General features: G+C 41.4%; 1 protein-coding gene across 1 annotated transcript in view; it reads right to left on the minus strand.

The window, feature by feature from the left end:
• RSU1 (Ras suppressor protein 1) overlaps window positions 1–16,960 on the minus strand; it is a 197,694-nt gene that overhangs the window by 85,690 nt on the left and 95,044 nt on the right. The window contains exon 8 of the mRNA XM_068987361.1: window positions 11,592–11,724. Coding sequence (XP_068843462.1) covers window positions 11,592–11,724 — 133 coding nt within the window. The remainder of the gene's footprint in view (window positions 1–11,591; window positions 11,725–16,960) is intronic.

Consider the following 16,960-nt stretch of genomic DNA (forward strand, 5'->3'; position numbering starts at 1 on the left):
CCCTGCATTGGAAGCGCAGTCTTAATCACTGAACCCCAGGGAAGGAACCCCGGCTATTTTTCTCCTGTAAGTTATATTTTTTTGTAATAACCTATTCGACAATGAATACATGTAGAAAATGGAACATTCAATAGGTACCAAAGGGTGAAATATGAAAAGAATGTCACCTCCCTCCCTTCTCAGGCATCAAGTTTCCCCCACTTGGGATAAACACCTGTCCTGGTTTACTCTGGCTTCCTCAGCAACATCCCCAACATTCACCATTACAACCACACACTTCACAGGCCCGGTAAAACACTCCCTTGATGGACAAAGAGAAGACACAGACCCACAGATTCATAGACAGGAAGGTCTCCCTTTCAGACAGAACTCCTTCGTTTCTGAAGTTAAGGAACTGTTTCATTTCCAACATGAGAGAAGCGTGGGCAAACAAGATTGACACAAACAATGCAAAACCACTGTGAAGACAGCATCTGCACTTAATATGTTGAGGATGCATTTTAATGTCTTGAAGCTTGTTTATTCTGTGCAGGCAAAACCCAAGAACAACAACTTGGTTTCTTCTCAATGTCAGATTGGTTTTTTCCTTTCAGACATTGGGGTGACCTGTCAGGGGCTCTTCTGCATGAGACATCGGTCATTCATGTCAGACACGAGGGTGCCATGTGCATGCCTCAGACATGAGGGAATCTGCAATATTGCTTCCAAAATCATTAGTTGCTCTTTTTTTAAGTTTTTTTTTTTTTTTTTTTTAATCTGATGAAGACCGATACTGAATTTGTTACCGTCTTGTTTCTGATTTATGTTTTGGTGTTTGGCCACGAGGCATCTGAGATCTTAGCTTCCTGACCAGGGATCAAACCTGCATCTCCTTCATTGAAAGGCGAACTCTTAACCACTGGACCATCAGGGAATTCCCCAAAATTAGTTTCTTTTTTTTTCTCCAAAATTAGTTTCTTAAAGGAGAGAAAACATGCACTTTTACCTCCTCTTCTGAAATATTGGTAGTATTTACAGAAATAAATACTGAGTTATAAACTGCTGAAAGCATGCCAAGTCACCTCAGTTGTGTCCAACTCTTTGCAATCCTGTGGACTATAGCCCACTAGGCTCCTCTGTCCATGAGATTCTCCAGGCAATAAAATTGGAGTGGGGTACCATTCCTTTCTCCAGGGGGTCTTCCCAACCCAGGGATCAAACCCACATCTCTTCTGTCACCTGTACTGGCGGGCAGGTTCTTTACCACTGGTGCCACCTGGGATAATGAGCTTAGCACAATGTTTTCAGTTCAGTTCAGTTCAGTTCAGTCGCTCAGTCGTGTCTGACTCTTTGCGACACCATGAATCACAGCATGCCAGGCCTCGCTGTCCATCACCATCTCCCGGAGTTCACTCAGACACACGTCCATCGAGTCCATGATGCCATCCAGCCATCTCATTCTGGGTCATCCCCTTCTCCACCTGCTCCCAATCCCTTCCAGCATCAGAGTCTTTTCCAGTGAGTCAACTCTTCGCATGACGTGGCCAAAGTACTGGAGCTTCAGCTCTAGCATCATTCCTTCCAAAGAAATCCCAGGGTTGATCTCCTTCAGAATGGACTGGTTGGATCTCCTTGCAGTCCAAGGGACTCTCAAGAGTCTTCTCCAACACCACAGTTCAAACGCATCAATTCTTTGGCGCTCAGCCTTCTTCACAGTCCAACTCTCACATCCACACATGACCACAGTGTCTGTCACACAGTAAACAGTCACTGTTCATAATTATTACTACTATTATTATAGCAATTAAATATTAAAATTTCTATTAAGCAAAAAGATTCAGAAGAAAGATGATAAAAGGAACCTAGATTAAATGGGCAGTAGGGAAACCCTTGGAAAGAAAGGTTTCTGAAGAAGCAATATTTAACATGATTCTTGAAGCATAACTGGACATTCAGCAGGTAAATATGAGGAAGGAACATTCCAGGCAGAGAAAACAGCACTGATGGCAAACCAAGGTAGAAAGGTAGATTGTATTTTTAATAGACGGTAACCCAGCCTTGTGGTTCTGGGTTCATCCCCAGTGGATCTCCATCAGGACTCTTCTGTGCCAGCCCAGCTCCTATCTGGGTCACTACCAAGGTCCTTCTGTCCCACAGGACAGTGAGATTCTGGGACACTCTCGACAGGGCTAGAGTGATAGAAAAACTCCCCTCCAAGCAGCTCATCTCACAGAACAAAGACCCAAGTCTGATTATATCATCAGAATCATTCTATCTTCATAGACAGTGCCAGGAACATGGGAGACAGAGCTTGCATCTCACATTTGCCAGGAGGTGCACACGGAGCCCCATCCATAGCAAAGGCAATCTGTCGACTGCTATTTCCACACGCCATTTCACAGAGCTCAAGTTTAGCCATTTTGTCCCAAAGGAAAGGACTGAGACTTCATGTCTTAAGGCTGGATGACAACTGTAATGAAATTCCAAAGAAAATGTAGATACTCTTTTCAAAGAAAAGCTGTAAGCTTAACCCTGGAACCTGATGTTTCCTACCTTCTGTATGTATTGTGCTTCTCAGTCTTACAGTCAGACCACACACAATATTCTACTGGAGAAAAATAAAGAGAAAAGGTTTTACCTAAGAAGATGACTTCCACCCTGCTGGGTTGGTGCATGAAATTATTAGTAAGTTCGCTGATACTGGCTGTAAATATCACACCACATAACCAACTAAACAGCACAGTCTTAAATGATCCTTTACATGCCACTTTTTCTACCCTATTAAGATGCTCGTTGTTTCTTTGATTTATCTGATAATAAATTTTTGATGACTGGTAAGTCTCATAAAATTGCTCTGGTGCTGACTACACTGATGAATAAGTCTGAAGAATCAAAAGTGTCAGGAATTCATGTGTATGAATAAGTTACTGCCAAACATATATTAGGGATTCCATAAAATATAGAATAAAAAAGGTTGATCTGGTCATTTTAGCTTGTATCTGTTTTCCTGTAACAATTTACATTCAGGGTCATCATCATCTTCCGTGGCCTTAAAAAAAAAAAATCAATAAAGTAAAATCCACCTGGGGGCAAAATCAAGAATAAAACTAAAATTAAAAAAAAATGAATTGTTACAGACAATCAAATATGTTTCCCAGAAAAACAGAGAACTGAGAATTAGAACTCATTGCTGAGGTGACTCTTAGAGATGACCCAGCTTGAAACTCTTTCCTTTAAAATGGCAAAGCTGAAAATGGGTGTGATGAAGTTATCTGCCCCTGACCAAAGTGGGACTGGGAGCCACCTTTAAGACCAATGCTCCAAGAACAGACTTTTTTTTTCCCTCTGTCTCCTCGCAGGTCCCACCAAGTCCATCACTGGCTCTTTAAGCCAGGGTGCATTATCTGAAAACATGCTCTCCATGTCTGATACCTGCCCTGCACTGCAGAAGCTAACCAGCTTTAGTTACATAAGAAGGGAATTCAGTGCCCTGGCCTTAGTAGTCTCCACCATGCCCAGTTAAGACCCCAGAAATCTCCTGAGACAAGGTTGCAAGATGGGATAAAAGGGCTCCAAATGTGGTTACTGAAACCCCAAGATGGAAGAAGTCCCTGATTTCTTCACATTGTACAGGGCAACACACCAGCAGCCACCAGGTAGGACCACAAAGCAGAGAGGGAGGAGACTCCACAACTACTGGTCAGGGCCCCACAGCAAGAAGCCACCAGGAGCAGAGGCACCCCCATCCCCGTGCTGCATCTTCCAGCCACAAGTTCCTGCGAAAGGTAACAAGGCAAGGTCCGATGGTGGGTACCCTACGGAACTCTCCCGTCTTCAACTGTCTAGCTGAATTCAGCAAAGTAGGACATTCTGTAAGGTGCCCTTCACTCCCAAGGGATCTTCAGATTCTAACCAGCTTCTGTTTCAACACAGTCTGTTCTTAAAGATGACTACAAATAAAAACACTGACCCCTCTGCCAAAACAGAATCTAACCAGGGTGTCCCTAAAATGAAACAATGGTGAATCCACGTGTTTCGAAAGAAGCTTTAAGTCTGAAAGCCCAATGCCTAAGAAAGGCATTGTGGCGGGCCAGGGGGAAGGGGTGGATTAGACCTCCCAGAGGCATTTAAGCACATTTACTGATAAAGAGAACGTGCCTACAATGAGGCTGCAGGGGCTGCAAGAGAAGACGGACAGGATGGTGGAACAAACTACAGAGAACTGGATACAGTGGAGTCACAACAGTGTTAGGAGCTGGATGGTGCTGTTACTCTGAATGTGACCATATTTGAAGACTGCAGGGTCTTTCTGGGGTAATCAGATTAAACCTTAGAAAAACCAACCTTGTTCACACCTTGATCTTGGGACTTCTAGAGCTGTTAAGATAATAAATTTCTGCTCAGTGGCTAAAACAGCCAAAATTAGACAAAATTAGGTAGCAGCAGGACAAAAAAAAGAGGAAGGCAGGGTGCTTACTCAGTAACCCTGCTAATAAATAAAATAACCAAAACCTCAATAACAATTTATGTATTTTTCTAAACACACACTGTGACACTGGATGGAGAAAAAAAAAGTATACACATTTTGAAGGTGATAAAACTGTATGGGTTCCAGATGAGACTGTTTGAAAACTATGACAGTGGAACACAACATTGCCTTGACCACAAACTTTTTACATCATGAGTCTTAAAAAATACATATGAAATGATATAGTCAAACACAAGAGAACAAAATCTAGAGGGTTTTTTCCTTAATAGTTGATGAATAAATTGGATATCAGTAAATGTCAGTGGACATAAAACTCATATTTATACTTTCTATCTGATTGACAAAAATGCCTTTCATAAGATTACTCACTCTAAATCATAGTATCTAACATTATAGGAGAACACTTGTCAAAAATTACAAAAAACAAAATCCCAACAATGCCTGAACAGAATAAGAGACCAGAGCTCAATAAAAAGTCAGCATGTAATAAAATAAGATATTACCATGTCGAGAATAGAAATTAGACAGTTTTGTTTGATTATAAAGTGCCACTTATTAATTTATCTCTCCAATAAAAATAGCAAAGGCAGGCAATAACTCATCTTAGCTGGACAGAAAGCATCCAGCATTGAGCTTGAAGACTGCTGGGAGTTAATAAAGGTTATCAATATGTAGGGTGGACCACATCTTTGAGTAGGTCAGTATTTCATAGTTCGATATGATCATTTCAAGTGAGTATCATCTAAAAATGTAACTCAAAATAGTTATTTTGGAAGAGGAAGTAACCTGACAGATTTCCTTTTTGGAGTGTAGATGGAGCCTAGACTATGTTTATTTTCCTTCTGTCAAGAGGGACAAATTACCTGTATTCTATTTACCTTAAATTGATACTGTAACACATCATATTGTACATTGCAGCTGCACAAGACAGGTTGAAGGCAGGCTTGAGAGTCAATATACAAGGAAGGGGGAGATGCACACTGAGGGGAAGAGACAGACATGATTGTTTCGCTCTTTAAAATCACGCATAAAAGTCTCTTGTGGCATAAGGATCAGAGTAAACATCACTCTTCTTGCCTTGATGGAGCAGTTATGTTTTTTCCCATTTGCCCCTCTAAATTTATTTGCGACTCTTTTCATGATAACTGCCCTAGTCGTGAAATAAAGTGCAAAAAGACTGACAGAACCCCAGCTCATTGGTCAAATATGATCCCACAGTGCTCACCCAGCACAAAGTGGCTGAGGAGGGACTGCCTCACAGGACCAAAGAATGAACACACAAACTTGAGGGTCTTTTCCGAAGTCTGTATTTGCATCTAAGGCACGTCAGAGTGAACGACATTTCAGCACACCTACAAAATGGGGTTTCCTGGATACTTTCAGAAATTCCAATTTAGCCTCCTGAAGCTGGTTTCCAAACCCTGGCAGAGTTCACCTTTGACCTTTACAGCTTAAGGGGATGGAGGTTCCCTCCCAGGCTCCATGTCCACTGGACATGTCAAATGGGCAGCACTGTTCACTTTAAAAACTGAACTGTTCCGCATGAGTTAGAAAATTATAGGAAAGCTTCAAAAGGCATGTACATACTTTATACACTGAAGAAATGGACATGCATTAAGAAAAAGGAAAAATACTAACGATCCCTGAAGTACATCTGAATAACAGTGCTAAACAACTTAAAAATCAGAAAAGTTAAACTCCTTTTAAATGCAAATTACAGTAAGCAATCTATGAAAAATGGAAGAGAAAAAGAACTGTCCTGTACTCTACCTCACATAATCTGTTTTCTTCCTTAAGAGGGGAGAGATAAATTTACCAGGGCAATTAATAGCTCATGGCTACACAAAGAAAAGAGACGATGGACCAAGTCAAAGACCAAGGTTGATGTTCTGTTCTGTCCTGACCTAACTCAGTGGAATTAACATTTGTCAACTCCTTATACTGGTAACATACTAGCTGGAGAAAAAGGAATGATATGTAATTCTCATCATTGAAAGTTAACATGAAATAAGGGATTTGACGTGGTACCATCCAAAACACAACATATTTTATGGGTTTCCTTTTTCTCTTTGGTATTTCTTAGCAAGGTTTGTTAAATGAACACATTTGCATGCAAACAGGTCCAGAAATGTCAAAAGTTTGAATCATTTTTTGTATTATGGAGGAAATGTGAGAATCCATTTATTAACTTAAAGAAAGAACCACAATCACACATGTAGCATCTATAAAGGAAATATAAATTACCAGGAGCATGATACACAGTCAGCTTTTAAAAAAAAACAATCTTTATGTCTGAAGGCTTTAGTTAGGAAAAATTGGTTCTTCTTTTTCATGACTAATGTAAAGAAATACTGTGCTTCTCTGGCTTAGGCAGAGCTATTTTCAGATACAGTAAGAAAAGGGAAAAGTCTTTGTCTTCTTGCATATCTATTGTCACTACATAAAAGAGGTCCACTAACTGCTAGCAAGGTCCTGGCAGATTAACCCTCTTCTGCAGCCTTCTGTGATATTTATAAAACCATCTGCTTGTGCAGTGCATCCATTTTTACACTTCACCCGAAAAATAGTGTTTGGAGAGTTTTATCAGACAGGATTTCCTTCTGCAAAGGGCTATCTTAAATAAATGGGATCACCTATTAAGTTCAAATTTTTTAGCCTTTTGGTAGACCAGCTGTATCTATTATGTAAGGACCTTCTAAGTCAGCAGCCATTACAGGATATAGTAGTTAAGAAAGCCCAGGTATGGCTATTCTCAGACAGTAAAGAATCTGCCTGCCAATGCATGACTCACCAGTTTGTGGGTTTGATCCCTGGGTCAGGAAGATCCCCTCGAGAAGGAAATGGCAACACACTCCAGTATTCTTGCCTGGGAAGTCCAATGGACAGAGGAGCCTGGCGGGCTACAGTCCATGGTGTTGAAAAGAGTCGGACATGACTTAGCGACTAAACAATAACAGCATGGTCTCTCTGGCCTCTAATAGGTTTGCCCAAGGTGCAGAACAAAAGAAGACATTCCTTGGTTTTAATTGTGCAAGTAAAACAGCTTGAGAAACAATATGAAGCAGAATCAAAGTCCTTATTCCTCCTTACGAACTAAACAGGATGATTTATTTTGCCAGATTTCCAAGGGAAGAGAAATTTGCCTGCATTTTCCCATCAGTGCCCACCACTCCCCAAGCACTGCTTGGTTAAAATGTTTCCGTTAAGCAACCTGAATAATAGTATGAATGTCTTTGTATGGGACTGAAAAACAAAAGAGAAAAGCAAGTGAGTGTGGCACCTTTCAATGGACAGCAAAGAAAGTCACAAGATGGGAAGAATGATGGGGAAGGAGCTTTTGAGTTATGCCAGCCTGGAAATGAGGCTTTAGGACTGCCAGGCATTACAAATTGCAGGCTTCATGAGAATGCCTGTTTTCCAAATGTCGCTTTCAACCGACATCGTTTCCGCTTAACATTTGTCAAACCTCTTCTTTTGTTAAGAGTTAACGTGTCAGCTTTTAAAATGGCTTGCAGTTTCCATCCACCTTCCTTGATGGAAATGTGGAAAGTGTGAGTTACTCCCTTTCACAAAGAATCTTGTCAAGGATCCTGACTCCAATCTGACTTCCCCTCTCGGTGACCAAAAAAAAAAAAAAAAAATCTGCCTCCTGGAAGCTTAACAAGCGGTGCCGATCTGATCATAACTCTCACAGAAACAGAAGTTACTCGACAATAGCCCGAAAATGCTAACACACTTGTAGGGTTTGAGCGTCAGAAGGAGCGACATCCAGAAGGAGCGAATTCCTTTGACAGAGGGAGTAAGTGACAACGAGCGGGCAACGCAATGACACCAGCCAATATGTTCCCTTTCCTGAGAGTACGATAAATGAACAGAGGGAGCTCCGTCTGAGGAATCATCCAGGATGCGATGAATGCCCCAAATGTACCCCCAAAGCAACCTCCTGAAGAATCGCCTCTCAGCACTCTCCCAGCCCACACCTGCCCACAGCCCCTCCTGTTCCATCCTCATCCACTTAAATCCCTGCCAAGTATTTTAATTCCTCCTAAACACTGACTTCCCTGTTTTGTTTCAAACATCCATGTCACCTCTTGGAGTCTGTTAGAGTCTGGAAATGAGATAATTCATCTTCCCTGGACTGTCGCTGCTCAAGACGTGGAAGGCCTCTTAGGATGCGCTGGGAATAGGAAGGTCACCTTGAACCTCAACCAGGGACATGAAGGGAAATGAAATGAGCTGGTGAGTTCTTAATGCTCTCATTTAGGTAATGGGTCGATTGGTTAGAAAGGGGAGAAAAAAAAAAGGAGATTCATTGGTATTTCAAGTGCCAGAATAAAAAATTAAAATATGCTTTTATGACAAGCTAAAGATCAATATAGTAAAAAAAGGATTTTTTAATTGGAAGGGGTGTACGTGACAAGTGAAGATTAGAAACTACAGGTTTTAGAATAAAGGATCTAAGACTAAGGTACCAAATGAGACATTTGCCTTGTTTAAAAAAATATCGGTGTAACATATAAACTGCCTCCGTGCAAGTCATCACATGTACAGCTTTACAAAAGTAGCCAAATATCTGCTAATTAGATTTAATTTTTCAGAGAGTTGAGAAATCCTATAAGTCCTCTAATTATGAAGTGACTGCTTAAAAAGAAAGAAGTTTGATTTCTAGTACACGAGGATATACAAACATATTCTTCTAAAAGAGGACCTTAAATTATAAAAATCAGTAAAACATAGTGATGGCATTTTTGCACAAGTGTATTTTTTAAGAAAACAGACTGAGCGCTTGAGGCAGTGTCTTCCTTGGTTCACAGTCCGTGTCTGGCTGGTATGTTGATCAAGGAATGAAGGTCACTGCTCCACTGGGAGAACAGGGGGGCAGAAAGCTGGGATAAAGAAAGTGATTAACATTCTTCTCTTTCCCAAGGAGGAGAAAAGGGGAGAACTCTAAGAGAATTCACTTTAGGGAGGTCCCTGCTCCCAGGAGTTTAATGTCAAGGGCATTCTCCCAGCAGAGGCGCACATACTCCTCTCAAATCAGTGAACAGAGTACTGACTGGCACCCCTACAAAGGGGACAAAGGCTCTCCCACGCTTCTCTAAGCTGTTTCATGGTGATTTAACTGGACAAAAGATAACAAAATTCTCCAAGAGGAAATCATGTAAAATATAAGCCAGTGGGCAAACTGCTTAGATGACTCTGATCCTCCAATATCAAATGCTATTGAAACAGACAAGAATATATACACCAAACATGTCATGGACTAAGTGGATCATAGATTCCCTTTCAAATAAAGTATCAATAAACTCAGTCAACACCTCTCCTTTATCCAGAATCCTAAGGGTGTTCAAATAAACAGAAACTGTCTGTAATAGCACATAATGGTGATTAATTGCCTAATGACTCTAACGTACTCAAAAGCCATACGTTCACAGTGTAATCTCTTAAAAATGAAATGAAAATTAGAAGCACTTTCTTATGCACTGTATTCTAATTCTCTGTAAATTCTAAATTAGTGTATTAGTATAAATTCTAAATTAGGGTAGATTTAAAAAATCATTAACCAGAATAAACAACAGAGTATTTCCCCCAATTCTGGATTAACAGTAGCTTATTTATTTTTCTGTAGTTATTATGTACAATGTTTTTCTAACAGTACACCACCCTACAAACCAAAGCATTGCATAACCTTCCGTTCACTAATGAAACTTAAGAGGTTAATCTAAAACTGACGTTAGCAACAATTAAGAATTTAAGAGAAACCAAACGAATAAACAGCTAATTTGCAATTATACTTTCACACATTTTCATGATGAACTAAACAAATTTCCAACCCTGAGCTATGTTCATTAAAAAAAAAAAACTATGTATGTATAATAATTGCTCATATCTATGTGGTTCATGAAACAATAACACAGACCCTACACATCTCTCATTTTGACATAAGATAAATACTAAGATGTAAAAAAAAAAAAAAATGTTAAGGTATCATCTTAAAAGAAACCTAAACCAGGCTTCAAGTTGCATTCATATACAAGGATATGCGTCATTTTGGCAATTTCAGTTTATTCTGCTTGAATATCATTGTTCTTTCACGGTTTACCTTCTCTGTGATTCTGTCTGCTGGAAATATACCAAAAGGAGTCCCAGATGTGTAACCAGGAACGTGGCAGCAGGAGGACTCATACTACCAGAACCACCACTGGCCATTCATGGGCCAGGACGCTGCCCTGCCAGTTAAACCTGACCCACTGTTCCAACACAGATTCGGAGAAAGCCATGATGAGCCGGGGGGCAGGGGATAGCTCTGATACCCAAGAGAAAAAAAGGGAGCCTCCAAACTGACTGCAGCCTTTAATGATCCCCAAGGTCTTCTTAAAGAGCTGGGATGTTAAATTCTCACAAGTTGGTACTGGACACAAAAACAGATTAAACCTGACTATGAATTGTTTCAAGTCTTTTGCAATTGCTTACAACTAGAGGTGGCTAGATTTCAGCATTAGGGGGTCACTGAAGCACTGAGAGAAATGATCACTTCAATTTGGGGGTGGCGAGTGGGAGGAGCAGAAAATAGTAACAGAAGACACAGTAACAACAGAGCCAAGTGGAGGTGGCAGAATTCCTTCTCACCTGAACACACTGAGGAAAAGAGAGGCGGGAATACTTAGGCTTTAATGCTGGACCCCCCAGGGGCGCCCTGGACCGGAGGGAAGGACCTGAAAGATTTTGATGCTGTGAGTTAAGCCAGCTGATCCCTCCTCGTTTTCTGTCTTATCGTTTCTCTTAGATTAAAAAAGAGAATGATGCTTTCTTAGTATGCTCTACTGATTTTATAAATAAACCACTTAACAATTTTGTTCACAACATTTGTTATTCTCTGCATTCAAAGGAGAAAAGAATATGTTCTGATCTTAATGTGTCTGGTTAATTTCCTTAGTGCCATGAATATTCAGCCAGTTTAATACCTTAAAAGATTTCTAAACAAAACTAGTATAAGTTTCCCTTGACAATGTGAATGAAAAATAATCTATAAATAAAGACAATTACTATGTGTGGTTGTTAAGCTGGCATAATTATAAATACCATAAAACCAGTCTATTTCAGAAAATCATAGTCTACTTACTATTTGTACGTCTCGGAGCGGATGTATTCAAAAACATGGGACACGCCAAGCTGGAACTGGTCAGCGATAGGGGTAACCCAGGGATTGTTCTCTGCTTTGAATATCTGCTTCTGACCAGTTAAATCCAAGTTTCCTAAAAAGATGGAGAGGAAAAAAATGGTCATCTAACCAACAGAAATCAAATTCAAGAAGTAATTCATGCCCAGTAACCACAGCACAACCTTAAGCATCTTCTGAGTCATTTGTTTTAAAAATATTTAGCCCAAGTCATTGCTGGTCTACAAGCCATGTCAGTGATTGCATACTGACACAAGAAATTAGGAAGGAAGGGAAGGCGATAAGGAGAGAGGGGAGAGGGAGTAGAAGAAAGAGGTAAGAAGGAAGTAAACTTGGAAGGAATTCACACAAATGTAGCATTTGCTTCATTTTTTCCAGTATTTGCTACAGGAACAAAAACGGCCTTCCAGGATTGAGAGAACCCTTAATATCAGGACATTCCCCAATTTCACCTTGACAGTGTGCAGCACCATCTGTCCAGTAAGACTGAAACCTGATCCAATCAACACCACTTTTCATCAAAGCAGGACACAAGCGAAGAAAGATGAGAACACTGCCTCACTCGGGCAGCATAGCATATCTCAGAATCAGCACTAAACGCATCTCAGTAACATGGTTAAGGGTAGAAATGCACACATATATATCCTACCTATTCACAAATTACCTGTAAAAAGCATTTCCTCCTTTGATTCTCCAGCAATCCCTAAAGTCAGTAATTGACATCACTTTACAGGTAAGAAAAAACACAGAAACTTGGGGAAATTAAGTAATATCTCTAAGAACAGAAAATGTCAGAGTAGGGATTTGAATCTAAGCCTTCTGACTCCCAATCTCATATATTTCTAGATCAACCAAACATGAGCTAATGAAGGGCGCCAGCATCGGGTACCACGTGTTGCTGGATCACTTGATTATGTATGTATTTCTGTTTGGTGTATTTGAAAATGGAAAAGGGAAGTGTAAGAAAGAGCTTCCAAGAACATGCTTGCCTACAAGAGAGACAGACAGAGATGCTACACAGTAGAGCTGCATGTGGTTTAAATGGCAGTCAGCTGGCTCACCGACATCCTTGCCCTCAAAGTCCTACTGAAGAAGTCCATTTTCAGACCCCTGATCTACAGTCTAAGGTTTCTGAACACAGACACCTAGCAATTATTCATTACAAGACACAACCCTAGTACCATTTCTGTCCTGTTCTGAGGCTCCAACTGCCAATTTTGTCATAACAAGTAACTTCAGGATATGGAAAACATATTCTAAGGATGCAAGCATTCTACAAAGCACATCATTTCCCAGCTAATCTGAACTTCAGAAATGAGAAGAAAATGTTTACTAGGACAGTGATGCAGTATTTCTTCTTAAAACAAATGATGATACTCTGACTCTGCCGTCTTTTTGTTACACTGACAGACCTTGTTGTATCAATGCTTCACTTTATTGTGCTCTGCACATACTAATTACATTTCTTATAAAGTGAAGGTTGCGGCCACCTCACACCCAGCAAGTCTGTCGGTGCCATTCTTCCAACATCACTTGCTTACTTTGTGTCTCTGGGTCACATTTCAGTAATTCTCCCCATATTTTAAGCCTTTTTATCATTATTATTTATGTTATGGTGATCTGTGATCAGTGATTTTTGATGTTACTACTACACATCACTGAAGGCTCAGATGATGGTCAGCAGTTTTTATCAGTAAGAAAATTTTTAATATTTGATTATTTTTGGCTGCACTGGGTCTTGGTTGCTGTGCATGGGTTTTCTCTAGCAGCGGTGAGTGGGGGTCTACTCTCTAGATGCGGTGTGCAGGCTTCTGATTGCAGTGGCTTCTTTTGTTGCCGAGCACAGGCTCCAGAGCTCATGGGTTTCAGTACCTGTGGCTCGCGGGCGCTAGAGCTCGGGCTCAGCAGTTGTGGCAAACGGGCTGAGTTGTGGTATATGGAATCTTCCCAGACCAGGGATGGACCCAGCAATGGCAGGTGGACTCTTGACCAATGAACCACCAGGGAAGTCCGTCAGTGAGAAATTTTTTGTACATTTTGGGGCTTCCTGGGTAGATGAGCTGGTAAAGGATCCACCTGCAACACAGACAGGCCCCAGTTCGATTCCTGGGTCAGGCAGATCCCCTGGAGAAGAGACAGGCTACCCACTTCAGTATTCTTGGCCTTCCCTGGTGGTTCACACAGTAAAGAATCCGCCTACAATGCGGGAGACCTGGGTTTGATCCCTGGGTTGGGAAGAGCCCCTGGAGGAGGGCATGTCAACCCACTCCAGTATTCTTGCCTGGAAAATTCCATGGACAGAGGAGCCTTGCGGGATACAGTCCATGGGGTCACAAAGAGTCAGACACAACTGAGCGACTAAGCACAGCACACAGCACATGTACATTCTTAGACGTGGCACTATTGCACAATTAACAGGCTACAGTATAGTATAAATAAACTTTTTATATGCCGTGGGAAACCAACAAACTTGAGTACTCTCCTTTATTGTGATGGTCTGAAATGCAAACTACAGTTATCTCAGAGGGGTGCCTGAATGAATGTGAAGCTATCCGGAATAACAGAGGAAAAACAGACCAATGGAAAAGTGATCCCTATTTCATAAAATGCTTTTAAAGAAAACCGATATTATGAAATAGTAGGAGTAATCCATCATGATATTTCCAAAGCTATTTAAAATCTGCTGGTTAAGTACAAAAATAAGCAGATACATTTCTCTCCAAGATTATCAATATTGTCAATTTCCTCAACTTAATGGTTAAACATCATTAGTCAGATATTTAATCACTTGGGAAATTAACGGGCTTTATTCTCTACACCGTGAGTCAGAAGACTGCTTGGGATAAGTGGAAGTGCAAATGTTGCACATATCGGGCTTAGCCAAGTATCCTACGAAGGTGTAACACGGCTGGCAGAGGACTGCTGTTCATACATTTTGCTTTTATCTTTACCTGGACAAGAGACAAGCTTTTCAGCTTCCCAAGAATCAAATTGATTGCTTGTTTAAATTTTGCTATAACTCTCATTTCCTCATTTGCTGTACCCTATGTCCTCCTGTCCATATCATTGTCTCATTACTTCTTTTTCTCCAATTTCCACATTTCCTAAAAATGAATAGAAGTTTCTGGGGAAAGTCTTAAATTTACAAACCAGTCTGTAGTTCTGAAGTGTCATGTTTAACTTTTTAAAATATTTTTCAGCTGTGCCACTCGGCATGTGGGATCTTAGTTCCCTGACCAGGGACTGAACACGTGCCCCCCTGCATTGGAAGCTCAGAGTCCTAATCACTGGACCACCAGGGAAGTTCCTGACATGTTGTGTTTTAAATGCACAGTATATTATGTTGTGCAGTGTCCTTAGGCAGCACGGTCACTGAGGGAAGGGCCAAGTGACCAGGTGATAGTAACCACAGGGCAGAAATTCTCTAAAAAGTTGGGGGGTTACTACAGGTAAAAGCCTCTTTCTTAAAACATTCACCTAATTGACAGCCTACACTTACCCAGTATCCTCTTCCTGCCTCCAAGCCCTGCCCACTTACATTACCATGGAATCAACTGTGAAAAGAAATAATCAATGAGACCTTTGGAAGAAATATGTCTTCTAAAATGGGTAACCAAAAAAAAAAAAAGCCACGAAAAGCATAAAATTACATAAAGATGTGAACTAATTCCTAAGCAAAGGAGATTTCCCTGATAGAGGTGTCTCTGCTCTAAATATCTTTCTTCCTCACCCCCCTAAACTGGTTAGTCTAACGAAAAATCCAGTCTAACTTTCCCATGGGTAGAGTGTATCTGATGAACAAGCTTCCTGGACTCTGTCATTCACACACATGACCATGAACTAACTTAACTGGACTGCTTTCTTATTTAACCTCTGGTTCAGATGCCTATCACAGGAAAATGACTTAAAAGACTGCTGAGGAAGGAGGAGGGTCAAAAGAGGAGAAGTAGCTGTGTCTGGAGCACAGAGGATTTCTTGGCTTGCTATATTTTCAAGGCTCTGGGTCAGTGTGAAAGCAATGTGGACCAGGGAAAGAGTTTCGAAAGGACCCCACAGACAAGCCTCAGTTTGTCCAAATTTGCCCAGGAGAGCAGGAGAAGAAGACGACTCTCTTCTTTCCTAGACTGCATCACCAGCTCCCTCCCACCCAGGTGCAGGGTTTGCCTGAGACAGACTGGCTTCTGGGGCCATTTGCTACAAGGCTTCCACCTGGACATACCTCTCCTGGAGGAACACAAGACAAAGAAACTATATGGGACTAAAAGCAAGTGTGTGCAAGCACAGCTGGGGCAAACATGGACAGAAGATACAAAAAGACCAAAAAAGCCCTATTGCCACTTCTAAAGAGCCTGGAGCAAAAATAGGGTACTGGCAACTGCAAAAGCAGGGTGCTGTGCACCCTACCCTGCACTCAATACCACCTAAGTGTTGGGCAAAACCCTAAGCCACCCCTCCAGCCTGATCCTTGGACACACTCCTGTTTTCACCCCATATAAGGAACCAGCTCCCTCACCCCTGGGGAGTGAGCAAGGGAACCTATCACCTGTTCTCACTCCTCCCTGCTGCAACGGGAGCCCCGATAAAGCCTTGCCTGAATTTGTCTGGCCTCTAGTCAGTTTCTATTGATTGGAGAAGGACACGAACCCTGATTGGCATCATGCCCACTAATCCAAAAGTACAGGTATGTTATGAACCGGTTTAATGGGTCATCCTTGAACTCAACATACAGGTATAGGAAAGAACAGCCTGTACTCTGCTACCAGCAACCAACAAACCTGCTTTCCAAGGTACTTCATCTCATGTTCACTTGGTAACAGCCTCTGACTAAGCCTGTGGTCTTTTTAATGGTAATCCTCTAAAAATAATGTACTTAAGTTTGATGCTCCCTGGTTGCCACATATGGAAAACAGACCTGGGGGAATAACATCAAGAAAGGAGGTCAGCTCTGTACCCTGGGCCCTCTTGTCTGAGACCTCGAACCCTCCAGAGAGCTGTCAGTCCCCAGCCATGTCTCTATTTAAGCACTATCAATGGAGACACAAGAGCCAGAGGATGACGCTAATGATGCCTGCTAACTGGAGCACGCAGGAACTGCGGGATGCAAGCTGGACATGGTTGATTCAGGGAAGAGGAATCTTATACTGATGAAAGTCGGAGTACCCAGAACGGACCAGAGGCTGCTTGTGAGCATTTTCATTTCTATCACTTCAAACTCATCTGTGCACTCTAGCTGGGGGAGGGGGAGGCTGGAGGGATGGAGTTACCCTCCCCCACCCCCATTTATTTACCTTAGTGTCAAACAATCCTCAGTC

Source organism: Capricornis sumatraensis, chromosome 15, assembly GCF_032405125.1.
Source record: "Capricornis sumatraensis isolate serow.1 chromosome 15, serow.2, whole genome shotgun sequence".
NCBI classification, from domain to species: Eukaryota; Metazoa; Chordata; class Mammalia; order Artiodactyla; family Bovidae; genus Capricornis; species Capricornis sumatraensis.